General features: G+C 43.7%; 1 protein-coding gene across 1 annotated transcript; it reads right to left on the reverse strand.

The window, feature by feature from the left end:
- Positions 1-1,029: 1,029 nt before the first annotated feature.
- On the reverse strand, positions 1,030-27,599 carry CDC16 (cell division cycle 16). The gene is made up of 18 exons (XM_010831433.1): positions 27,442-27,599; positions 26,272-26,326; positions 26,078-26,175; positions 24,754-24,792; positions 24,360-24,500; positions 22,264-22,423; positions 21,292-21,383; positions 20,587-20,720; positions 19,755-19,834; positions 18,704-18,753; positions 17,815-17,888; positions 16,036-16,161; positions 10,972-11,124; positions 9,662-9,725; positions 7,274-7,335; positions 6,233-6,368; positions 4,658-4,748; positions 1,030-1,509 (listed from the first exon to the last, which is right to left on the reverse strand). The coding sequence occupies exons 1-18, from the start codon at positions 27,487-27,489 to the stop codon at positions 1,250-1,252; spliced, it is 1,863 nt and encodes a 620-aa protein (XP_010829735.1). The 5' UTR covers positions 27,490-27,599; the 3' UTR covers positions 1,030-1,249.
- Positions 27,600-27,966: the final 367 nt, after the last annotated feature.

Raw genomic sequence — 27,966 nt, forward strand, 5'->3', positions numbered from 1 at the left:
ATGCACACATTCTTTACAGAAAAATGGGAAAGAAAGCAGAGTTCCCATACATTAACTGCTCCCCTCCACCGGATCCCTATCTTGCATTAATGTGATACAGTTGTTACCAAGAGTGATGCATTAGTGTTAACTCAAGTCCACAGTTTCTCACATACATTTTACCAAAATAAAGGAAAAATGCAGAAGAAAAACACTAACGGATTGGGGCAAGTGACAAGGACGGAAGAGCCAAGCTGAGAGAGTTCCAACAGCCAAAGCTAGAACAAACGAAGCCACAAGTAACATTAGTATAGAATTACAACCGAAAACAGAAAATACGTTTACACGAGTCAGTGCTGATAAATAAATGGGATCAATAAATAAAATGAATAAACAGAAGAAAACAGATGAAATCACCATCCACTCCAGGGGATGGAGCTTAACTTAAACCCTGTGTCTAACGGAGGGTAGACTGTATTTAATGATTTGTTTCTAAAGTGTGGAAAGGGGCGAACGATTACTTCTCAGAGGGCAGACGTGGCAGACTCCAATGCCACCAGTGATCAGGTTGACACCTCCTGTAAGTCATGCTGACAACACGCACCCCTGACACATGTGATGAGAAAGGTACTTCACACCTCAAACCCAACGCTCCAGTCCAATCAAGAGAAATACTTGAAACAAACCCAAACTAAGGGAAATTCTACAAAATATCTGACGAGTCCTCTTCAAAACTGTCCAGATCATGAAAGACAAGGTCTGAGACATCGTCACAGCCAAGGAGCCTAAGAGATCTGACAGCCTAGGCCTCCCAAATGCAGATGTGGAAAGAGGACATTCATAAGAAAACTGGTGAAATCCCAAACGCCTGGAGTTTGGTTACTGAAAACCAAGGTGGATTTCTAAGTTATGATGAAAGTCTCACAGCCTCATGAGATGTTAAAAATACGAGAACTGGGTGAGAGCATGTGGAAGCTCTTGGTACTATCTTTGTAGATTTTCTGTAAGTTCAAAATTAGCCCCAAATAAAAGTCTGTTGAAAAAAAGACATGAGAGATGGTTTACCTTCTTTATTTCACTTTGCATTACTATTTTGTAGATTCAGAAAACATCTGTTGCAAAACTGTGCAATCCAATCTCTTAAGGCAAGTATCCATTCCTAAATGCAGAGATGGGATCCGGATGCATGTTGAGAAACTGGAAATGTTTAAGACAAGGATGAGAGGAAAGACTGACTCTAAGACAAAGGGGAACTGGGACTAGTCTGGAATCATGTACTGTGGTCTGACATAGACGTCTCTAACATCATGTCACTTTCATTCATTTCAATTTCAAAGGTTTCTTCCAAGGAAGGTCTGGAATCTGGGGTTTTCCTTGAGGTTTCTAGTGGTGCAAGCCCTGCTTCTTCCACAGTCTGTTTTTCTACTTCAAATTCCCTGAAATCCCACGGAGGTGAAATAATGTTTTTTAATGTCTTCATTGTATGCACATCGAAATCATAACATTTTAGTTTGTCTTTGATATCTGCTCCTAAAAAGACAGACACACCACAGTAAGAACAACACAGAAAATCCCATGTGTCATTTCCAGCAATACATAACACTGCTCTATCATTTGGGTCACATGTCCTTGTAAGAGCACATGCATAGCTAACGAAAATGTCCCCATGTCTCTCTGCCCCATGGGTCTTTATGATGAAGGCAGACTATGGGGAAGGCTCCCAGAAGCACAGGCAGGCTCAGCTCCAGGGCTTCAGCAGCCACCTCCTACCCTCAAAGGGGTCAGCACCAACAGGAGCCTGTGGGCAGGACCTCCTCAGCAGCTGCAGATGGAGAACTGGCTGGCACTTGGCCAGAGTACAGTCACAAGTCCCAGGCCCAGAGAAACACACTGATTTTCCACAAATCAAAATTGTAAGAATAATGGATGGGCCACGGAGAGGCCCAGCTCTATCAGGGCTTCCCAGGTGGCACTACTGGTAAAGAATCTGCCTGCCAATGCAGGGGAACCAAGAGACGCTGGCTCAATCCCCAGGTGGGGAAGATCCCCTGGAGGAGGAAATGGCAACCCACTCCAGTATTCTTGCCTGGAAAACCCCATGGACAGAGAAGCATGGCAGGTTGCTCCATGGGGTCACAAAGAGGCGGACACGACTAAAGTGTCTTAGCACAGGTTCAACTATTCTGACGTGAACAACTTGACAGTTTTACAGGCTTCAAACTAATAGCTTTCAGTAACAGATGTCTTGACAGATAACACACAAGTCTGCTAAAGATAAAAACAGCACAGCATGGCAGTTACAGTTAATAACACCCTTTTACATATTCAGAAGTTGCTGAGAGTTTACCTTGTAAGTTCTCATTTCAAGAAAAAAATGTTTCTGTGTTGTGACAGATGTTAACTAGACCTACTGTGGTGGTGATTTTACAATGCAGATATTAAATCATTATGCTGTACACCCGAATGTAACGTAACATTATATGTTCAATAAAATAACATGTAATGAACCACCTTAGAAATCTCCTTTTGTAAGACCTCTACGAGGGCAGGCAAACATCCATTCTAATACTGGGTCTCCAGACATTTTTTAATAGTTTTCATTCATGCATTTATTCTGGGCTGTGCTGGGTCTGCACTGCTGCACAGGCTCTTCTCTGGTTGTGGAGGGCGTGCCTCTCACCGCAGCGGCTGCTCCTGTGGCGGACCACGGGCTCTGGGAGCGCAGGCTTCAGTAGTCGCGTCTCCCATGCTCTGCTAGAGCGCCAGCTCAGTCGTTGCAAATGGGCTTAAGGGCTCCAAATGAATAAACTACCCGTGGCATGTGGGACCTTCCTGGATCAGGGATTGAACCCGTGACTCACTGTGATGAAAAGAATGTGATAGAAATGGTTTTGTGCAAACTGCAGCCTACAGGGGGCCCTGAAACTTTAGTTCTTCTGCCTCAGGCCCTGAGACCACCATGCTATAAAGAAGCCTGGGGTAAAGACCCACGGAGGGGCCCAGCTCTGTCAGTGGTTCCCCTGTGCATGATACCATCTTAGACCGCCAGCCCTGCCAAGTGAAAGCCCAGCACACAAGTCACCACCCAACCTGAGGGCTGTGGGAAACGGCATGCCTCTGCTGGCCAGAGCTGCGCACTGGGCAACAACAGGCCTGTTTAACTTCAGCAAACGTGTTGTTAAACGGTTTACCAAAGAGTCTGACCTATTTATAATCCAGCAATAACAACATGCGAGAGTCCCAGCTGCTCTGCGCCGTCGCCAACCCCAGGTACTACCAGTACTTGTTTCTTCTCGCCGTTCTGGCAGGTTATAGCGATGCCTCATCATGGCTTTTATCCACTCTCCTGGTAAGTAATGACACCGAGCACCTTCATTTGCTTGTAATTCTCTGAATATCCTCTTTGGTGAAACTCCTGTTCAAGTATTTTGCCCATTTTTGATGACACTTTTTCTTACTGTAGGATTATGTGTAGGATTTTTTGCATATAGACAAGCTCCTTGATGAATGTATATGTTGTAAGGGACCTCTCTTGGTCTCTAGTGTGCCTGTTTGCTCTCAAGTTTTTAATTTTATTGAAGCCTACTTTAACACTTTTTCCCCTTAGGCTTTTACATCCTGTTAGAGAAGTCTTCGCCCCCCAAGATCTCAGGAAGCAACCTCACTGCAGCATTCTTTCCTTTACAGTGTTCCTGACTAAGGGCCACAACTCCACACCAACTTACCTCTGCAGTTCTTGCTGTTGTTCACTCAGTCGTGTCCAACTCCTTGTGACCCACGAACCGAAGCCAGGCTTCTCTGTCCATCACTGTTTCCCTGAGTCTCCTCAAACTCATGTCCACTGAGTAAGTGATGCCATCCAAGCATCTCATCCTCTGTCACCCCCTTCTCCTCTTGCCCTAAATTCTTCCCAGCATCAGGGTCTTTTCCAACAACTCCATACCAACTTACCTTATGACTTGCTAATCATTTATAAAAATTTGAAAAATTACATAGCATTGAAATGTGAACATAAGGCAATTTAACAGTCCAGTGAAGTGCCAAGATTAACGTGCTATACTCTGCATTGTAAAACAGTAAAGCATTTACTTATTAGAAAAACCCCTCAAGATTTCTCAGTTATGCAGATAGACTGACTCTTGTGTATCACCCATGTTCTAAATGGCATTTTGCATAAAGCGAGTACTTGACTTTACAGTGAATGGATACATAGAAAGTGAATATAGCAAGTACTTGACTTTACAGTGAACGGATACACAGAAAGTGAAAGTGAAAGCAAGTCAAAGTGAGGTCGCTCAGTCCTGCCGACTCTTTGCAACCCCAGGGACTGCAGCCCACCAGGCTCCTCCGTCCATGGGATTTTCCAGGCAAGAATACTGGAGTGGGTTGCCATTTCCTTCTCCTGGGTTGGGGATCTTCCCAACCCAGGGACTGAACCCAGGTCTCCCGCACTGTGGGCAGACAGACGCTTTACCCTCTGAGCCACTAGGGAAGCCATGAATCATTAATCCCCACATGCTCTTCCATTGAAATAAATGGAGTTTCTTGATACTACTATAGCAAGAATGATCAGACAAATAAACTTAGAATTTATATGAGAATCTGAGACACCTAAACAGAGATATACAACGATCTAAGATATGGACTACAACATCAATAAGAACAATTATAATCTTACCAATATAAGCTTCAGAATCACCAATGTACATTTCAATGCAATGACCAAGCATTGTAACAGAAAATGTATCATCTCGCCTAAGACCAAGGGCCTGCAGAGAAGATTCAGCCTGGTTATTACAAGAAAATCTGTTTCTTTCTGATTGACTTAAAGCGTTGCCATGGATCTCATTTCTAAATATTCCAGGGAACTCAGGATAGCAGTGAAAGGAGGTTGTTATACAGACAACATGAGTGGCTATCGTAACTGCTGAAACTGGATGATGGGTATGTAGCGTGTCATTACACTATTCAATCTTTTATGTTTGAAATGCTGCCCTCCAGAAGGATTTTTAAAAAGCCCGCGAAACCTTCTGTATTAATTAAAACACAGAAAAGAAATACATTATGTAACACTTAAATATAGACATTTGAAAGGTCACAAAAACTAGAAAACTTGCTTAGTCCACACTCCTGCTCAACAAGTATCTGGTCATCTCGGTGGTACTTCAGGACTTCATCTTCCCTGAAATCTCTAACCAACCCTTGCAAACCAGTTACAAATCTATCATTCACTAATGTAACTTTGAAACGTTGTATTTTCTCATATTTTATCTTTTTCTCCAAATACAGTTATTTCATCAATTTGAAGACCCACGTTTTTTCAAATTCTAGCATCTGAACTTTGGAAGTCTTTCAACAGGTGGCTTCTTATTACTGCTGTCAGCTGGTCTCACTGTGGTGAGCACGCCTGTGTCAGCAGTGTGGGCCTGGCGGCCACATGAGTAATACAGACTAGACCACATACCACCTGAAGAATGCCCAAAGGAAGCAATGAGTTGTGGGCATTATCCAGAAACGTTCTGGTACACTTTCTGGCACAGCCAGTGCCACTAGCTGGGAAACACCTGAGTGGGGAATGTGTACTGGCATGTGGACACAATTTTGGGGAAAACAGGAATATTGATCACTTGGTACAAAAGTGACTTAGAACCAAACTCTGAACGTGAAGAACTGAATATCCTAACAATTTCACTTACGTCTTCTTTTATGTAGATAACAGAGTGCTCCCTGACAAAAATCTATGCCCTAATATGTCCAAAAGAGAACTTTTTCTAAGCAAACAAAAAAACCAAAGTGACAGGAAAGACTTAAAGTTTAAATGGCAGCGTAAGTTTTGATATAATCGTTTTGCTTTCTAATTACTAACGGCGGCTTAGATTTGATGAAATACTGCATATGGATTAAGGAGAGAGCCTGTTCCAATGACGAATGCAGCAGTTCTGCTCATGTTGGGCAATTACTTTTAAGTCATAAATAGAAAGACTGGACTTCCCAAAGGGCTCCCTAGACGTGCACCCAGCTCAGCTGCGCTGACAGATACTCAGGTAGGGCTCACATCTGAGAACTGTACGACAACTCATACACTTTTCTCTGCAAAGAAAAGAGTAAAATCCAAGGTTGCCTGAAGAATTTTAAAACGTACATTTTAAATTGCACTTCTCTGAAATAAGAAAACATTGCCTAGAAAAGATGTTTCAAACAAGTGGTAACTCTCAATCAGATTTAAAGTTCTTGGTACAAACGAAAGACGTACGGTGTGGAAACAGTCCACAGCGCTCTCAAAGTTGCCCATCAGACTGTGAATGTAGCCGATGGCAGAGTAGGTGGATGCGCTCTGAGGGATTAACACCAGGGCCTGCCGGTGGTAGTCCAAGGCCTCGGCATACTTCCTATGAGGAGGGAGAACAGAAGAGAGAAGCAGTCAGTGGGTACAGCGGGTTTTCCCGGATGGGCACACACAGAAACACCTCCCTATATTAGAGTCATGGTCTACGTGGCAACGCCCCTCACATCCACTGTGTATCCACTTCAGTCTGTCTCCCAGCCGAGCGCAGACAGTTCCACAGGGCCACCAGTTGAATCCCACCCTTGACTCTTGGGCCTAGCCCTGGCCCCATCATGCAGCAAGGCCTCTGTTAGGTGAAGGCAAGCTTCCCATGCCAGGGGTGGTTAAAGGAACTAAATGGTTTTGCTTTAAGATCCACAGGAGTCACCTGGAGTAGCATTTCCCCAAATTTTCTAGAATACTTGCTCTACAGAAACCCTGGTGACAAAAGGTTTCGTGCACGACAATGTTTGGGAAACGCTGCAGTTCATCATGCATAGTAAAGACTGCAAGACATCCTGAAAAACCTGCTAACTTCTGAGTGACTTCAAGGTTATCAAACTTATTTAACCAAAGAGTCTCTTTCTCAATTATGATCTAATATCATACCAGTTATCACTCTGTGAAACTGGCATCTAGAGGAAAGCAGTGGATTAGGATACGAATATGGCTTTAATTAGGTGCTACTGTCCTAATTCTTCTAAAGTAATTTTGAACAGTTAAGCATTTAATCCAAGAATACAGAAGTTATTACTATTCTCAATATATTTCTAAAATAAAATTATACTAACAAAGGTAATAAAAACATTTCTTCAGTTGCTTGCTGTATCTGAAGAACCAAGTACAAGAAAACTAAAGGATCTCAAAAATATGGAAATAGAAAAAAAAAAACTATGGAAACAGCTACACAAAATTAAGTAAAATTTTAGTCACAAAGAAAATTTCTGAAAAATGCTTTCCTTCACTTACTTAAGTTTTCTGCATACATGGCCCAAGTTGTTCAACAAAGGTTCCCATTTGTCAACTGTCACCTAAAACAAAGCACATCAGACCACGACTCACAAGCGGCTCCGCCCTGCCCGTCCGCACGGCAGGACCTCGCTTGTCTGCGGGTATCCCCTGGTGCTCCCACAGCACTGAGCCAGGGTTAGTGGCTTCTCCATCTTTCCCACTGGAGGACACTTTCTGAGGTTCATTTTATCAGCACAATTTTGTCAAAGAGCCCATCTATGCCTCAAATGTTCAAATTCTGTACCTCCAGCCCAGAATTCTCCATCTGCCTAGTACATGTTTCTACTTAGAAATCTCACAAGCACTTCAAATCCAACAAGTCATACGCTAACCTTATCCTCTCTCCCATCATCCCAGCTCAGTAACATCACCCCTCTGAGTGCCCCACTCACGTCCATGCCATCCCCGACCCAACCCCTCCAGGAACCACCTGCTTATCAGACTCCTCCCAGAGCTCCACCCCACCACTGACAAGTCTTGTCTGACCATGCCGCCCCTATGAGAGCTACTCCTGTCCCACCACCATCTCAAGACGAGGTGCAAACTCTCACGTCCTTTCAAGGCCCCTGGAGACCCACATTTCGCCCTCCTGCCCTGTTTCTTGATGTTCTCTGTGAACTCAAAACCCAAGCCATACTGAAGTTTTGCACATTCCCTTTGCAATACCTGAAATGCCCTGCTCCCTACTTCTGCCTGGCCAGCCATCCACCCTTTAGGACTGAAGTGCATTTCCTTGAACCCAGAAGGCCATCCTGACCCACCCACTAGTCTGTGTCGGTTCCTTTATTTCCTCAATCACAGCCCTTCCTGTGCACTGCATTGTTACTGCCAATTTATATCTGCACTGATCTAAGAGCAGGCAATATCGGGCCAGTTCTCTGTTGCCTACCAGCTCAGAGCTCAGGACACAGCTGACAGGCAGCCGTGAGTCAGGACCAAGTGAATCAGCAGACCTGACCACACCCTCTAACTCCCCTGAGCCCAGCACTGGGAGGCACTGCCCACGTCAAAGAAACAAATCCTCTATGATTCTTAGGCGCAAACTGCTTTCCTGCGGCTACTCTTGACATCTGCAACAAAGTCACACAGTTATCTTTGCCTCCTCATAAAACTTTTTAATGGGTACTTGGAAAGTTTAATAGTACTGTGCTTTTGCATTTAAACCATTACTTTAAATATCTGCAAGAACCCAAAGTGCCTTCAAATCATCAAAGTTATAATTTCAATTTCAACTGTGCTTTGCAACAGTGCATGTCAAACTTCTCTGTGCATGAGAATCGCCTGGAAGTCTTGCTAAAACTGCAGATTCTGGTTTGGCAGACACAAGGTTCTGCGCTTCTAACAAGCTCCCAACTGATGCCGATGCACTGCTCCAGCCTGAGTGGCAAGATCCTAAGGTATTCAACACTTTGAAAATGGGCAGGGTCACAAGTGCAGCCCTGTGTTAACAGAAACACCTACATCATCCAGACCACCCGGGACTGAACTGCAGACGACCCGCTTATACACAAACGTGCAGACACACAGAATACGGTGTTCTTAAGTTCATGTGACAAGAGGCCAAAGTAAGCAAGGCTGTGTCTACAGGGACAAGTAAGCTGTCACCGGGTAGGGAGCCCAGGGGAGCTCTGTCTCCTCAGTAAAAAGAAACTGACAGCTGAGGAAGATGTGTGTTGTGGGTAAGTGTTCCTGTGGGCCGGAACAGAATGACACGGGAAGTGGTAACAGAACAGAATACGACAACATGGGTGTGAATAAAAAGAATCAGGACACAAAGAGCAACAACATGCAAACCTCTGACCTACAGAAGTGCACAGGGCCCAAAGCTGCCACGTTTAATGTAATATCAGTGTTCACATCCGAGAGAGCTGGAAGCACAAAATCACGCATCTCCCAGGAACCAGAGCCTGGTTACAGATCTGAACATATCTTAAATACCAGGTAGGGAAGAACAACAACAGGTCTAATTTTAATTACACCTGGCCCTGTTCCTGCAGAAAGGGGACCTGTTGCTACAGGTACCCGTTCATCAAAAAGAAAGGACAAGTCAGACATGACAGTGCCCACCCCCTTCCGGGATCATCACATACTCTCCCCACTGAACCATCATCAAATGCATTCCAATTACGCCCACAGATCAAAACTAGAGCCTCCGAAGAAGCAGACAGCCAACTGCCCTCTCACACTCTTTTTTCACCACGTACCAGGATAAGTCAAATACTGACACACATCTGCGATGATAAATATTAGGCTAATACATACTAGGCAAGACAGATACTATTTTCTTCACTCAATACTAAACATATTTATGAGTGTGTCTGTATTTACAGATATTATATAGAATACCTCATTCCCAATTGCTTTAATTTTTTCCAAAGCATCGAGAAACCATTTTTCTGCTGTTTTCCATCTAAAATAGAGGGGAGGGAAAAAGTTGTAGTTTATTCAAAATTAGCACATATAAACATTTTAAAAATATGTGAATTATCTTCTTCTAATAATAAAAATGAGATAAACATGTGTAATTAGTCTTTTAAAATTCAAGGGAGACAAATGATTACTTTTATGGCATTACCTTCACAAGAGCTCAGTACCTGGGAGATAGAGCATATTCTCATTACTCTCAGTAATCAGGTTCTACAAAGACTGTGAACAGCACTTTCGCCAACACGGAACCACCGCTCCCGGTGGGAGAACCACGCCCTCTGCTCGCAGGTTCACCAGCTGCTCAGAGCACCTGTTTCCACACGCTGCAGTGTGGCACCATCTTACTTAATGCACACTGCTGGTTCACGAACACTGAACTCACAGCAAAAGCACTGTGACTGCCGCCTGCACAGAGCTCGTCTAACCCCACACTCTATTCAAGGCATGTCTCGGCCCTCCTGCACTTAGGACACGAGCAGCACTTCGGCATTCTGCTTGGGGGTCATGTTAAACTGTGAAATAACCAAGAAAAGCACAAGCGGGAGGGGGGCGGCGGAGGGGCCCAAAATAGGCTCCAACTAAACTGACTGCATGAAATCATCACTACACATTATTTTAAGAGGCTCCAAACTCATAAAGACTAGATAACCCAGTTCTTAGAATACACACCAATGCCACAAAGAACACTACACTGGTACTAATTTACTGGTTTAAAATGTACGCGCAGTTTAGTGTAAAGGATCACAGGCAGTTCTTTCGGTGTGACACCGAACTGCCTGTTCTGTAAACATCCAGAGCAACAGCAAGCCTCAGCCACTGACCAGGAAACTCAGAGGCTGGGCCAACCTAATTGGTTAACTTTTGGATTAACTGTAACTGAAAGGGAAACATTTTTGTTTCAAAATTGTGAGAAATCTTTCTCAAATGTATGAATCCAATTCCTGGTCAACAAAGAGATGACAAGGGATTCTGCAGTGCCTCCAGGCCACCCTGTAGTGTCCAGGCCTGGACCTAAGAGCTTGTGCCAGCCCACAGTGAAGGGGATCAAAACCCGGGTGTAGTATTTTTAAAGACTTCCAAGGTAATGGTTGCTATTTCTTTTTAACTGTCCACCTCCTTCTAAAATAAGACATCTATTAAGAGTCACTGGCCAGTTAAGGTTAAACTCTAGTGATCAAGGTTTTGCTCTGTTTACAAAAAGGAACAAAAGGGCTCCCATGGGTACTTACTCTCCATTTTGAAATGCAACCACTCCAACCTCGTGCATAACAAAAGGGTCTTCTGGCGCGATGCTTAGAGCTTGGCCAAAGAATCTTTCAGCCAATTTTGAGTTATTGGTCAATCCATATTCTAATCCAATATAAAGCATTGGCAAGTGACACCTAAAAGTATTGGAAAAGTTCACATATTCAACACTCACAACTTTAGAATTCATATTTTCAAACCCTGTCTGCAAAATTACTTTTACATACCAAAAAGAGCACTTAGCTTTTTTCTAACACTTCATTTACTCATACTTAATGAGTATCTAATAAGCTTTTAGAATAATCAGCTGCCACTTCTAGAATCTATCAGCAACCTATTTACCCATATTTTCCATTATTCTACAGTAAAAAGACAGAAACAAAACCCTTGTAAAGCACAAGGGCAGGTCCCATGTGTTCGCATCCATGCCCCCAGCCAAGACTATGTTCCTCTCACTGACTCAGCAACACAGACCCCTCATGGCTGTGCTCAGTCCCCGCTCCCACTATGGAACCAGCCCCGCCCTCAAGTGGACTTCCACTGCATCGGTTATTAGCAGTTCTTCGCTAAAGAGCTTGGAATACGTCATGTTCCATTCTCATAGCCTCTGACTAGGCAGAGGAACTAATTTCCTTGAACTTTATCTCTTCATGCTGTCAGACAGTGGTCACAGTAAGAGGACCCTTCCCTGAAGGTGGTCGGACAGTGTCAGTGAGCACCGACCGCCCGGGCTCCACTCCAGAGTCACGGCTGAAGTTACAACCGCGCTGCCTACAGAAGTGCCACCAAGAGCCTCCACACACACACATGCAGAAGTATCGGGCAATCACTGACCCCAGACAGGAATTCAAATCCACATAAAAAACAGAGCGCCAATAAAGGTGATTACATTTCACCTTTCTTCTCTTGACTGACAGGCCTAACGTATACAGGACTGTAATGTTTACCGTTAACAGCACCAATGAGGTGGAGGGAGCAAAAGCTGCCTGGGAGTAAGGAAGCACGGCTGACAGTGTCTGAGGAAAAGCACGCGACACCGAGCACGTCTGCAGTGAGAAAGTACGGAACCCTGGAGCAAGGAAGAGACAGCAGACAGCACTGGAGTAAGGACACGTGGAGTAAGGAGTCGTGAAGCAAGAAGCAACGTGTCCTGGAATAAGCAAGTGACACTGGACAGTACCTTGGAGTGAGGAAGTACTGAGTCCTGGAGTAAGACAGCAACACCAGAGAGTACCTCAAATTCACAGGAACAAATGAAGAGAACTTGGAACAGTAAAAAAAGGTCGATGTAACAAACAACACAAATATACACCTGCTCTCCTTCTCACAGCTTCTTTGAAAAACTTTACACACTGAAACCATTACAACAACGGATAACAGAGAATCTGCTGTTTGCAGATCTGCCCAACCAGAAATACTAACGGGAGTCCTCAGGCTGAAAAAAAAGACACTTAGACAGTAACTCAAATCCAAAGGGAAAAACAATTTGGACAAAATAACCACATAGGTAAGGATAAGACAGTATAAATGTATTTCTGTTTGCAGCTCTTCTTGAACTTGACCTACTGAAATTAAGTTGGTGTCATAAAGTAAGAAACACATTTGGTTTTGTCCCTGGTTGCTGGCACAGACCTCCTAAAAGCCTGGGGAGTCCCTGAGTGAGAGGTGTGTCCTTTGTCATGTACAACAAGCCCCTCCTGAGTACACCCAATTTACATTAATGGGGACTCAGAGCGAGGCTGGTCACCAGAAGACCAGGTGCTGAGAGGACTGGAACTTTCAGCCCCATGCACAGACTTCCTGGTAGGGAGGCTGAAGGCTAAACTCTGGAAACACTCCTGACTGCAAGATCCCAAGAGCTTCCGAGCTGGTGACCACAGCACGGTCCTGAGAGAGCTGGAGGCTGCGTGCACTCCTACCCACGGACTGTGCACTGCCCTTCTCTTCCATTTGGCTCCTTCTGAGTTGTATCATTTATAATAAACAAAACACTTCCCTGAATTCTGTGAGTCATTCCAGCAAATAATCAGACCCGAGGAGGAGCTGTGGGAACCCCTGATTTACAGCCAGTCAGTCAGAAGGACAAGTGACCCAGGACCAGCGTGAGAACTGAACTGACTTGTAGGACTCCACAGGTGTCTGGAGAATCAGAGAACTGGCTGTTAGTGTTGGAAAGTACTCTAGTCAGTAGTCGGTATTAATCCAAAGTAGATTGTTTAAGATGTTCATTGTAACCCCCCAAGATAATGACTAAAACCTCAAAAAATGTACTATATGAAAAAAACAGAATTAAAGTGGTAATTACAAAGGATCTAACCAAAGAAAGAGTAAGGAGAAATAGAAGAAAAAAACATGTAACATATTAAAAAACAGAGCAAAATGGCAAGCCTAAATCCTACCTTATTACTAATTATATTATACACAAACGGATAAAACTCCAACAAAAGGCAAGAAATCGGCAGAATCAATAATAGAACCATGTTCCAACTATTTGCTGTCTACAAGTGACACACTTTAGATTCAAAAGACTCAAGTTGAAACTGAAAAGACTGAAAGAGATACACCATGCAGGTAACAACCAAAATAAGCAGGAATGGCTACACTAAACATTAGATAAAACAAACTCAGACAAAATCTGTTACTAGAAACAACCAAGGATGTTTCACAAAGATAAAAGGCTAAATCCATCAAGAATCTAACAGTAGAGACCCCAAAGCTAGTAGTAAAAACTGCCAGAATTGGAGGGAAAAAGACAATTCAACAGAACAGTTGGAGACTTCAATAAGGATATCAGCTGCCATTTGAAAACATGCTTTACACCACTTCATGGGCATGCAGGACCCACCCGTTTTGGCTAACCAACGGAAATATGAAGAAGGTATCTGCTTTTATGGGATCTGCTTTTATGGGAAAGAAACTTTCCAAGACTTCAGCTTATTAAAGGTTTCACAGGAACACTCTACTTGTGACAAGGAGAAACCCACACCCACTTGCAATCATGAATGAAATCACAAGGTGGAGAACCGACAAGAGAAGCCGTGAACAACACTGCGGCCCGGCAGGACTCAGGGCAGTGAGCAGCGCGCTGGCGGGAGCGGGGCTCTCGGACACGGGAGGACTGCTATGGAGTGTCCTCTAAGACAGACACGCTAGGTTGTAAAGAACCTCAAGAAACCTAAAACGCTGAAATCACAGAGTATGATCTTCAATCACATTGGAATTAGAAATAACTGAAGGAAATGTTGGAAATTCACAAATATCTGGTAATTATACAACACTCTTAAATAACCAATGGCTCAAGAAGTCATAAAGAAAATTTTAACAGATGTATGCAATTTCAAACAATTAACCAAACACAGAGTAAGCTAAGGGAATACAAAGCTATTCTGATGAAGAAGTAAAACGGAGAGGAAAATAATGCTTATCCTGATGAGGTAATGTGAAAATTTAATTTAAAAAGTGCTCGACTGGGAAACATTACAAGTGTTAAATCATATAATTAATTATTGGTTTTGACTCTTGATCAGTAACTAAGAAGTAATTGTTACTTGTTAGTAATAACTATTCTGGGTTTGTGAGCACCCAGAAGAGCAAAATAAAACTAGCAGACTCCAGCATTTGCTCGGAAGAAACAACCCACAGCAAGTTATTATTTGCTGCAGTTTGCCAGACTGACACATTAGGGGTACGTGCGGACACTGAGCCAAGCTTCAGCAAAGCACTGGAAAGCATCTGGCAGTCGTGGTCAACAGGATGGACTGGGTACGAGGACCATTTAGGTGGGTCAGTAACTGGTTGAACAACTGTAATCTGGAGGACTGTACCAGTAATATGTCAGGATCATAGACTGATGTATGTCTCCCCCAAACCCATACCTTAAGCCCCATGCTGGCCTCCAGTGACTACACTCAGAGAGAGGGCCTATGAGGAAATAATAAAGGTCAGATGAGGGTGTAAAGGTGGGGCCCCAACACAGCAGGGCTAGTATCCTACAAGGGACGGCAGACCGAGTTCCCTATGAGGACAGAGTGAGAAGGCAGCCGCCCAAAGGCCAGGACGAGCGCCCTCACCAGGAACCAAACCGGCCAGCCAGCCTCCGAGACGGGAGAAACCTGACTTCTTTTGTTTAAACCACTGTCTGTGGTCTCTGTTATGGCAGCCTGAAAGACTAGGATTCTCAGGGAGCTGTGTCTTTTATAATAGTGTCATGGACAGCTACTTAGATATCAAAGTCATACACAGAAAATGTAATACACTTCAAAAAGCTGGGACCCTAAATAATATAGATGCAGAACTGAGTGCCAGTAAATCAAACCTAACAAATGCAATTCAAGCAACAAGGTAAGGTAGCTAACTTGCACTGAGTGCTTTCTGTGTGTCAGAAACTGATCCCAGTCTGTAACTAGAATTTTCTTCATTACTCCTCAGTCAGCCTAGGCCTAAGTGTTGCTGTTGCTCCTATTTCTCAGGAGGTGAGTAACTGGCCAAGATCAGCAGGCACCCTGGCACTCCCACCACCTCCCCATCAGAGGTAAGGCTGTGGTCAGCAGCAGCAGCAGCCCACATGAGAGAACGGGGCAAAGTGAAACCAGTGCAGACCTAAAAAGAGTCAACAGGAAGAACAGCAGTACTCTGCTCCGCAAAGCAACATACTGTTAGGGCTCAGTTAGTATCAAGACATTTAACACGGACATGAATTCACAGCCCTGGCAGGCTCAGTCCTGAATCTGAATCATGAAAGAAGCCACATAGACACCTGCTGCACAGCAGCAGGATACGAGCAGCCTCCCGGCTCACGGCCTGGCCACTGCTGTATGAGCACATGAGACAGCTTCCGCCCTCCTCCGCTCCCTCAGCCAGCGTGAGCACGCCCCTCTGTGCCGGTCAGGATAAACTACTCGGCAAAGTCACGCCAGCTGTCTTCCCTCTCGCCCCCAGAGCTACTTCACAAGCGTAAGCTACTAACGAGACACACTACGCTTTAGCAACCCAGTGGCCGAGACGGTGATAACGAAATCCCACTTGCTGCATCAGCCTGTCCCGCGCACCCTTTCATCAGCTGCGCTGCGGTGAAGTAGGCGGCCATCGCTTGGTCATGCTCACTCTCGACTGCAAACGAATGCCCGTACGCGATCCATGCCGGCCCGTAGGTCTTCTCCAGCGTCGTAGCTTTGCTAAAAGATGAAATTTCATTCATGTGTGTAATGTTTAAAGTTGTTAGGTTAATTTTATGGAAGTTGACTATTTCAAGGACATCAGAATTATGTTAATGAAAGCTGTCAATGTATTAAACACTAATGTAACACTGTGTTAATTCACTTGAAATAAAATAATGCTTAATAGTACAAGCAAAATTTTAAGTAATTTTAGGAGAGGTCCACAACTTCCTAGGTATATAGTGGAACCCATTAGTGTTCTGCATAGACTTTATAAACATTACTTGACCCAGGAGCTTCATTTCAAAGTGGAGGAGATAACCAGCGGCAGAAGCAACCTTTTAATGAAGGCCTGCTATGCACCATCTAACCCTGGTAACTTTCAGGGTTATTTATGTTTTAAGGGTTAAGTATATCGAGGATGGAAAGATTAAGTGACAGCCTACAGATGGTTCGATGGACAGGACTACATAGTTTTACAGTCTTCAACTAGGTGACCCACAATGAGCAATAAAGACAGCATATCACAAAACATGAAAAATATAAAGGACGAGATTCCCACTTTCTTAGCATTTTATTTTCTAAGATTTCTTTTACCCAGATGCTCCCTGTTTCACATAGAATTCATCACTGAATAAGCGCAGTAAATCAAAGCAGCACAGCCCAAGCGAACTGCTGTAACACGAATCATCCTGCTCCCAAAAACACAAGCACGTGTCCCTGAAGTGCTTAACACTCAGCAAACCGAGCGCTCTCCCTAGCGCAGGCTCCTCTCCTGTCACCTCAGCTTCTTAACAGTCCTGGCACACAGATGCATCACTCCCCATTTCACGGCAGAGGGAGGATCAGGGGAATGAACTCTCCCAAGGAATCATACCTAGTAAGTGGCAGCATGGGGTCTAGCAATCAAAGCTGGGTCCAAAGTTTATGAACTTTACCACAGATCCGTTTTCTATTCGGTTCACATGGAGGAAGTCACAGGTATTATTAGAGCTTTTTCTGTACTTGAGTAATTGAATAACACTGGTTAAGCAGCTGGACTGGGCTGCATGGAACTCCTCAAGCTAATACCACAGCAGATCCTTAGGTAAACCTGTTCACTTTGCCAAGCATTCTGATTTTAAGTATTTTTTATTTATTTATTTAGGCTGCACAGCGTGGCATGTGCGATCTCAGTTCCCACACCCCGCGTTGAACATGTGCCCTTGTAGTGGAAGCAGAGTCTTAACCGCTGGACCACCAGGCACGTCCCCAGGAATACTGTTCTACAGTCACATTTAGTGACCCTGACCTCGGAGTTTCATGTAATTTCACAATTTAAAAAGTCCTCATAGTAAGAGGTTAATACTATCTCTGTAAATAACAAACTCCCAAAATATTTCATATTATTCCCTATTCATATTTATTCTCATTTATAAATAAAAATTTAAATACATCATAAGCCCCTTGAAGACAAGGTCTATACCACTGACTACTTTTATCTCCCCTTCCCGCTACAGCATCTTATAAAGAGCAGGGAACACAATGGATACAACTGAATAAAATCTGGAGAAAACACCTTCTTTCATACTGCTTTTAAAGTACTACAAGTTACTATATTAAGGCAGATGACGAAGAAATTACTTCCTGTAGGTTCACTACTACAGAAGGAGGAAGACAGTAAGTTCATACCTGAGATATCTTCTGGCATGTTCATTTTTATGACCAACCATGAGATAATAGCATCCCACTGCAAACCAAGACACCTAAAAAGTTTAAAATGCACCATGACCAAAGGCACATAACCTTGCACTGGGAATCAGCAACAAGTCAGATGTCCAGCACACACTCATTCACGACAGAACCTTCTCTACACAGGCTGTCTACGAAAGGTCCCGGGTGAAGAGAGACCAGACTCTCGACAGCTGCTGCTCCAGGTGCCTCCCACCGTGTTCCTGCAGCATCTGAAGCACGAGGCCCCAGCTTGGGTCTACAGACTCCACCTCGTTAGTAACTTCTCCTGCACTGACTTCTCCACTTTATAAACGGTTTCCACTATGGGGTGCAGATTCTTCTCAGAGATTTAAACCCTGACTCCTGACTTTTGTCTTTAAGCACATAGTTTCTGATTCCATTTTCAATTTCTATGTTTTTGTTCTGATCCATGGCAGTTTGGAAGACACAATGGTTCACTCAGTGCATAATTCAGTAAGTTATTATACATGCAGCAGGAGAAATACCAAGCGGGTATTAACACTGCTTATGAGAGACACACGGCTTTCACTTTGAGTATTTAATTCTTCTGTATGTTAAATATTTTAAAATGATAAGCATATATTATTCCTATAATCATAAAAAATAAAGACTTTTAAGTTATATACTAAAAAAATACTTTTGTGATTTGAAAAAGTGAACACTGCTTCTAATGATCATAACCATTAGAAGATTCTGCTCCAACAACTTAAAATAAAACATCTGTATCAACTTAAATTTAGCCTCTATCTAAACACTAGTTAAGTATTTTCTTAAAGTTTAAGTAAGAAAAAATTACTATAAGGAAAAAAAGTTTATATTTACTTACAGGATTACTAGGATATAAATCCACCAATTTATGAGAAAGATAGAAAAGTTCTACATTAGAGAAAAAGAAAAAAAAAAAGAATAAAATTATTCATAGCAAATGGAATTTTAAGATATGAGTTTCCCCCAGTTACAACTCTTCACAACGATATACACTGTGTTCTCGCAGCAGTGATTTTATACTTTTCTTTCTTCCTAGACACAAAATTCATTTACCTGATGCAACACAGAAACTCCACGAGCAGTCACTGGCTGTCATTTACTCCCCACCCCACACCTGGTACTAAGTGGGCAGGCAGCACTCAGAGGGCCTAGAAGCCTGGACGAGCAGCACATGACAGAGCACTTCACGTGCTTGGGTTGCTTCAAAGGGCCTCGCCTGTCTTAAAGCCCACGTCTCTTACTCCAGGGGCCTATCACAGACCATCTCAACCACCCACAACCAGGTTGGCTGACCAAACTCTCCAGTTTATCGCATCAGCAAGGTGAGTTCCTCCTGAGTGACACAAAGACCAGGCTGGCTAGAGAGCCTGCACCCGCAGCCACTTGCAGGAGACGCGATGCTGCAGGTCCACGGATGGTACTCGGAGCAGCAAGCCTAGAGCTGGAGTGCCTGGCTACCCTTCTTGACAGAGCTGATCATTCAGTTTAAAAGATTTAAGGGCAAATATAGTCCAAACTCTAAATGTTTCTGAAATGTTAAAATATGGAAAACATTAAAACTCTGCCCCCTTACAATTTCTAAAGTTACTGACTCTTGCCATATCAGCTTTCTTATGGATTTTACAAGAAAAAGAAAAAGGCAAACCGCCACCCAACACTCTAAAGTTATGACATCTTGGAACACAAATTACATTTAAAAAAGGAAGCAGAAAGTAGGGATAAAGGAAGCGTGTCCTGCTGCCATGACGAGACAGACCACTGGTCAGTCTGACGGGCGCTTCTTCCCCTAGCTGTCACCTGCAGTTGCAATTACCCAGGACTCGAGAGAGAAAATTTCCAGTTACAGAATATTTTTGTTATAAAAATTCTTAGTTTTAAAATAGTCTTACCATTTGCTTTATTCAGCTCTACAAGTGTTCCTATATGTACAGGTAAACAATTCGCATGGAAAGGATCTTTTTCCATCACTCTGAAAGTTAAAGCAGCACATTATGTATGTAGGTACAAACAGTTTGTAACAGCACTCATTACAATTAGCTATGTTTATTTAAACAGTCATTTCCACATTACACACAATACTGTGGGTTGTAATACATTTTTAGTTTCTTAACTCCATTATCCTCAGACTATCTTAGTTAAGGCAATGATTAGGTTATAAATTAAAGTGAAAATCCTGATTTATTCAGAAGTAATAAACATCACGACAAACATTTACTTTAAATTAACAAATATAATTTAAGTGGTCTATTTAGAAGGATCAAAAATGATATGAAATATTAAATGAATCCTACTTGTCAATTAAAATCTTTGTGAATTCAAGTCTTTTAAGCAGCCCCAGAGGCAAATGTGAACTATGTACAGAGAAGAACTGACGGTGGGGCAGGAGGCTTGGCAAGCGAGCCTGACGCTCAGTCCCTGTGGGGTTTTATTCGTCTCTACTGCAACAAAGAATCGACTTTATAAAGCACGTGCCAGGATGGGATTCCCAAACTTGCACATTATCGCTGGGGATGGACACGGACACTCCCGAGTTAATGACACGAAGCAACAAATGTGCGCACGCCTCTGTCTGTAGACTGCTCTTCTGAGCCAACACCCGCTCTGTACTCTGCAAAGGCGCACCCATCAGTCGACATCATTCAGAAAGCATATCCCACACACTGCTCATGTAAAGCGGGCTATACTCTACGTTCCTGCACAAAAGTAAGTGGATGTACTTACACAGAAGTCAGCTTGTAGCACATTTTAAAATCACAGTTATAATAATGTCTTTCAGCTAAAGACACGACCACATCCAGATTCTCCTGCAAACCATCTACAGACGCAGGGATGACAGTTTCACTAGGCTTATTATACTGAAACAGAGGAACGCAAACATGGCTCAGTGGGAAGCACGGAAGGCACACTCAACCTGACCCGAGTGTTTCAATGTCTAACACACGACAGGTGCGACACTCTCGAACTTCCAACTGCAAGTGTTACCAACACTCCTTTCACAAGTCTGATTCTCTTCTCACTTTTATCACAGAATTCCATGGTAGGAAGTATTTTACAAAGTAGAAGTACAGGAAACATAAGAAAAAACCCTCATTTTCACACATCATCCCATTATCTAACAGTTTCATCTTTTAAAAGTAAGAGTTGTAGAGTATGAGAGAGTCATTGATTTAGAAACTAACATTATTAAAAAGTTGGCAGGAAAAGAAAAAAAAAATAAAAGTAAGAGTTGTTCCTGGGAGAAAGACATATTTTTGAAAGCTTTGTTAGGAATCGTATTATTTAAAATAACCTATGTGTATTCCTGCAAATGTGCTAAACTAATAAAAATTAATGTTTAAATTCTTAACCCATAAAATAGAGACCAAATTTAAAGAAAGAAATACGATACTTATATAGAGCAAATACTAACTTGATATTTTAATTTACCTTTTTCAACTTGTTCTCAAACAGAAAACGTAGCAATTCCTGTTCTTCAGTGCAGAGCTTGCTAAGAGGTAGTGATTCAAGAAGTTCTTTTTCTAAAAAATATTAACAAAAAAAGAATGTCCTCAGTAATTATGGTGAAAAAAATCAGCAACAAAAATTATTCTTCTATAACTCTTGGTCTAAGCATACAGAAGTCAAAAGAAAACAACAAGATCAAATGTACTACAGAAAACTAAGACCCAGGTGATGAGAACCATGCAACAGCTGTGCGCAAACCTTCAGGCAACTCTAGTCACCCTCAGGCTTGAGCGTCACCCCCAGCCTCAGCACGACGGACTCTGCGGGGACAATCTCTGCCGTGCTGGCTGTCCTCTGCCCTCTACCCACAGGATTCCACAGGCAACCTCCAACCCCCACCCTGACCTGCCCTCAAGCTGAGACAGTCAGACTCTGCCCAGACACTGCCGAATGTCCCCCAGGGGACAAAACCACAGGCTGAGAGCTCATCAGGCCAAAATATGTCTGAGTCCTGTTGACACATCTCCACCTTCTCTGCTTCTCTCGTTCAGGCACCTCGCACCACTGGCCACACACTCGGTCAATGGCTCTCAGCCCGTGCGTCACCTTAGAACCACCTGATGCCAGGCTCCCACCACGGATTCTGACTTGACTGGTCAGGAGTCGGGACCTGCACACTGAATATTTGTCAAACTCCTCGGGGTTTAAAGTGCAGCCGTGTTGGGAATCACTGAATCAGACCCTGAATTCTTACACAACCTCAAGTCATCAAGAGGCTGACTGCAAGAAGTACTTCCCAATACTGTATTTTGCAAAATGCTTCACGTCTGAAGACATGAAGGAAGCGAACAGGTTTATTTAAAACCTGTACATAGCCTGCTGTTGAGTCTATAAGTTTCAGAAAAACAAACAATATTAATTCTGCTAAACATAAAAACACCTGGGTTTCCAAACCTTCTTGGGCTGTCAACATATGGTGGGACGTTAACAGATCAAATGCTTCAAAGCAATACACGTCAAGCTTCAAAGCTTCTTTATAGCTATAGGTAGCGAGGGTTCGGTTGTCTAGAGCATCATAGATTTTTCCTCGTAAAAGACAAATGGAACTCTTTATCTGTTGGAAAAATAAGTCACATACTAAGTCAATACTACTGAAAGTAATTTTGATCAAAAATCATATGCTGTCCGAAGGCGAAGACTTTTTTTTTAATATCTAAAAGGATTCACTCCATCTCAGTGTCAGACACAATACACATTAACAGAAACATAAAACAAAGTAAAACTGCTGGCACCTACCTTCCCGAGGCTCCCTCACGTCAACAAACCTTTATGACTCGGTTATGCGTCGATGCTACTTTGTTCATACTTGTTCTGCCTCCAAGATGGCAGAACAGCTCACAGAGCACACACACGCCGAGTCAACATGAAGACAGCCTGACGGTGCGTCTCAGGGACGAACCTGAGGAAGCACTAGAGAACTGGCAGCAGCGCAGCACGGGTCAGGAGCTTGGCCTTCGGGACCCGGAGAGAGGCGAGCTCCAGTCCCAGCTGTGATGCTCCCAAGTGACCTTGGACCATGCTCCAGCTGCTCACGCCTCAGTCCCCCCCCATCTAACTCACAGGCGCTGTAAGGGTCGGAGGTGGTACCATCCAGAGGCAGCACACGGTAAGCAGCTCACACAGTAGCCACCTCACTACTACCAGTAACAAAAGGATGGAGAAACCAGATTTATGTTCTAGATTTGAACCTCAAAAAACAAATAAGTGAGCTTAAAGGTTGTCCAGAGATGCCATTAGGCTTCTCAGGTGGCTTAAATAAACTGCCTGCCAATGCAGGAGACGGGGGCTCTATTCCTGGGTGGGGAAGACCCCCTGGAGAAGGAAACAGCAACCCACTCCAGTCATCTTGCCTGGAAAATTCCCTGGACAGAGAAGCCTGACGGACTACAGTCCACGGGGTCGCAAAAGACAGGACACAACTGAGCGCCTGAGCACACATGCATGCAGAGACGCCACTAACTGGAAATGGGATGAAGGAGACTCATCATAAAATCACAATTAAAAACAGTAGAGGACATTATGGGAGAATCTTAGACCTATGCAGTATCTGTGAGTTATTAAAAAAACATAAACTCAATAAAATAAATACTGCATTAAAAATAAATCATGCATTTCTTAGCAGTTAATGTATGAGAGGTCCAAAAGTAGTAATCCTCAACTCGCTCGTCAACGCATTTCCTCACACAAAAAACAATGTGTTTCTTCAAAAAAAAAAACAAAACCTAAGAATGTTTAGTATTCCTACCACTATATGGTGAAGAGCAGAGTAACCAAGTTCCTGCACAGATATGTTACAAAGAGTAATGGGATATGAAGGAATTGGTGGCTAACAGCTAAGTGATATAGGGTCTCTTGCTGAAATTTAAAAAAAAAAAGTTCTCAAAGTGATTATGGTAAGGATTGTACAGCTCAGTAAATATACTAAAACCCAATGTACTATGCACTTCTGAAGAATGAACTGCATGTTATGTGAATTACATTTCAAGACAGTTGTTTAAAAAAAGAATAACAGTCCAGATTAGTAATCTGGCTGTGAATGTTATTTATTACATTACATTATATAATCTCTGCCAGCAGGAATTTGCGATTTCAGGCAGGTATGAAGTACACAAACTGAAATACAGAAAATAACACAAATAGTAACATCAAACCACTTCCTGGAAAGAACAAGGTTTCTTGCTGCTGCTGCTGCTAAGTCACTTCGTCAAACACAGTTAAGAAGGGAAAAGTGGGAAGGAATTTAAAACATCAAAGTTGAAAAGAAAGACCTTAAGTTTGCCTATTTCAGATTCAAGCATCTAAGGACACAATTACAACTTCTAATGGCTCAGAAATGTCTTAAAATCTTTTCGGGTTGGGAAAATCAAGTAAGTTGGCAACCCAACTATTTTAAGACGATCATACTAAAGTAAAAGAAGGTGATTTACATTTGCCCTCTCCTGTGGGCAATTCTTACTGATGTCACTGAAACTTCTTACTGTATTACTTACTGAGGACTGTGACATTTCCCAGTCACTGGAGGGGTCTTTCAAGCCACTTTCATCCTTCAAACATTTCTCAAACAGCCGTTTGTTGATCGGCTCCTCCATGTCAAGAATATCAAGAGCCTGCTGATGTTCTTTCGCAGCAAACTATATAAAAAACAGACACAGCCTTTGTCACTTATGACTTCTGATACTAGATAAACACAGTCACTGAAGATTTTAAAAGGTCATGAATACTGTACCCACTCATTACTTAAATTTAAAATTTAAAGTAGAATTTTCTTCATGCACATCAGCTTTTAGTAAATGGAGAATCAGTATACTGAATTCTCACTCTCATGTGAGGGATACAAAGATTCACAGCATTAAACCTTTACCAAATAACCAGAGCAATACTTACATGGCATCTAGCTGCAAGGTAGCGACATGCTTCGTACAACTAGAAAAGAAATTAATCTATCAAAAAAGTGATCAAGATAACATGCATCTTCGATCGAAAAGAAAAGTATAACAAAAAAGAGATCAAAGTTATTTTCATGATTCCTCTTCTACTCTCACAGAGAAAAAAAGTCTTTTTAACTCATATTCATCATGAACCTACTGTTTGCCAAGCACCAAGGATTCAAAAAGGAATAAGGACTTGCCTCAAGGAGGTTGTAACAAGGGAGACATAAGTACAGCACATAGTTTCTTTTATAAGCTATGAAAGAATCGCATGAAAAAATACTAGCCAGTTGAATAAGGAAACCCCCTCCGGGGGAGAAGGTAACTTGGGAGTTGGTCAGCATCCCAGCACTGAGTGTGAGCAGCTGTCACCCGTCTCAGGAGCTGCGAGCAGCGAGCATGACTGGACACACGCTCCACGCACTGACGGTGGTGGTGGCTACGTGACAACTGGAGAGAAATCACAAAACACCTGGGGGGGCGTCCATGACTGCATCTGACTTTATGAGTTAAAGTCGCTCAGTCGTGTCCAACTCTTTGCAACCCCGTGGACTATACAGTCCATGGAATCCTCTAGGCCAGAATACTGGAGTGGGTAGCCTTTCCCTTCTCCAGGGCAATCTTCCCAACCCAGGGATTGAACTCAGGTCTCCTGCATTGCAGGTGGATTCTTTACCAGCTGAGCCACTAGGGAATCCTGTAGGTACTAGGAAAGCACTGAGAAAGCGCTGAGTGGTACTGTGAGAGATGTAATCAGATCTGTTTTAGGAAGACCACCCTGTGAGAGTCTAAAGGATGAACTGGAGACAAGGAAAGGGGTGTGGGAAAGATGTTACTGAACAAAAGAGAGAGGCTAAAACAACAAACAGACAAATTACAGGCCTGATGTGCAGAGTGGTAATCAGACAGAAAGGAACAGCCAATGCTTTCAGAGCTATTTAGAAAAGTGTTGTCAAAACTTAGTGACTGGATGGGGGGTGGGGGTAGCAGGAGGGAAAAACAAAGTGACCTGAGTTAGGAATAAGAGCATTTCTCTTTGACTTTCCTGGCGATTCCAACGCAAGGGACATGGGTTCCATCCCTGTTCAGGGAACTAAGCTTCCGCATGCCTCATGCTGAGACCAAAAAGAAACATGAAAAGAAACACAAGAAATTTCTCTTTACATTTCATAAGAGAAACTGAATCCCTCAAAATATTCTTCAAAGTATGTTCACATAAAAAGAACATATACCTAAAATACTAACCTAACAACATTTTTAACACCTTTGGACTCACTCACTTTGTCCAGTTTCCGAGACCGAAGTGCATGAGCCGCCCTGTGATACTGGGCTGTCAGGTAAAGACACTGGGCCAACCAGTAAATGTCCCGGGGGTCCTCTGGAGGGAAAGTCACATAAAGGGTCAAAGGTGCGAGGTGAAGTAAAAAGTTCTTTTAAGGATAGAGAAATCAGAAAAATAGAATTTGTCACTTACCATGAGAGAGTGAAGCTACTTTATCTGCCCAAAACAGAGCACTCTGATACTGTTGCTGCATCATAAAAAGAAAAAGCAGTAATTACCCTGTTCTTTCAACAGTTTTACACAGATAGCTAGTATTACTAGAAGGTTTTAATGCTATATAACACACCAACATCTCAATACAGTATTTTTTTTAATGTATAGTATCAATCATATCTCTGTATTCTATCGCAGGTGAGTTTTAGTTCCGTGGAAGACTGTTGACATACAATTTAAGAAGGCAGATTTTTTAAAAAATTTGTACTCTGCAGAAGTACCTCAGCAGGTATTTAAGGACGTGGCTGATTAAGTGATCGCCAGCGAGGCTCTCAGTCTTTGCCTCAGGCCTCCTAGATGCGAACCTGGAACTCCGCTGCCAGTCAATGTGGGAGGAGGGATGCTCTGGCAGGGTCACAGATCTGCCCAACCTTAGTGCCTGGAAGGCTGAAAGCAGGCCTGTCCCCTTCCTCGCCCAGAGCCAGAGGAAAAGTGCTCCGGAAGAATTTGGTTAACTCATCTGACTTAAGGCAAACCAAAATACAGCGTTCTGAATGTTGCAAACAACCAGCAACAATATTTCACATTCAACTCCTAACAGTTCACACTGAACAGGCTTTTCTCTCCCCTTCTTGGTTTCCAATTTATTGGGACCACATATATTTTACAAAGACTAGGTGACATCGTAGACTAAAGGGATGCTGCTGATTCTGGAAATGTCTTTCCTTAAACACTGATGCTCATTCAAGCGAAGGGAAGGGAGAGGAGGTGCAGTTAACACGAACTTTTTAAAGTACTGATTTTGACATTAGAAGTTTGTCTTTATCATTATTCACTTAAACTTGCCCAAATAAGGACAACCAAGCTTTAAACGTTTTCTATTTACTAGCGAAGTTCACAGGCCACCCCTCGACTTGCGCTCAGTAGGAAGCGTGTGCTGAACTGGCCGGAACGGGCTCGGGGTCGCCGACCCGTGCCGGGCTCTCGGAGACGCCCAGCGCCCAGCGCTCCCCGGCCTGCCGGCCGCAGAGGGCCGGCGCTCGACGCTCCCTCCAGGGCTCCGGCCCGAACCAAAGCCCAGGGCCGCATGGCCGCGCGCCGCCAGGACCGCGTCTCCAGAGCCCCGCCCGCGTCCCCGGCCGACCCCACCTGGTCCAGGTACTGCCGGACACGCTTCCGCAGCCGCTCCAGGTTCATGGCTGCGGGGCCGGGCCCGGCGCGCTCGCCGCGTCCCGCTGCCCACCAGGCAGACCTGGGCCCGCGCCCGGCGCCCGCGCCAACGCCACTGGACCGCGCGCGGAGCCCGGGAACTTCCGCTCCCGGCTGGCCCCGCCCCGGAAGCCCTGTGCAAAGGAGTCCCCTCTGGAGCCGGAAACGGGCGTCGCGCCGTGGGTTCCGAGGCGTTCCTCGCCCTTTCGGTGGCCAGGGCTCTCTTTCGGACTGCTACGTTGTTTTCTGTATCGTCCGGTTTTTACAAGAATTCTGATGTCCGTTTAGGCGGAATCCCCCGCTCTTTACCCTCCTTATCCACTGCAATCTCCCAGGTGATGTCTGATCACCTTGGCCTGCCTTCAGGGAGAGCTCCGTGAGGTCCGAGGTCTGCTCCCAGTCCTTTTCCTCCGGTTGACCCACACGAGCTCCTTGGCTGCGCCTTCCCACTCGCGTGTGCTGCGT

Source organism: Bison bison, unplaced genomic scaffold (genome assembly GCF_000754665.1).
Source record: "Bison bison bison isolate TAMUID 2011002044 unplaced genomic scaffold, Bison_UMD1.0 scf7180017864527, whole genome shotgun sequence".
Classification (NCBI taxonomy): Eukaryota; Metazoa; Chordata; class Mammalia; order Artiodactyla; family Bovidae; genus Bison; species Bison bison.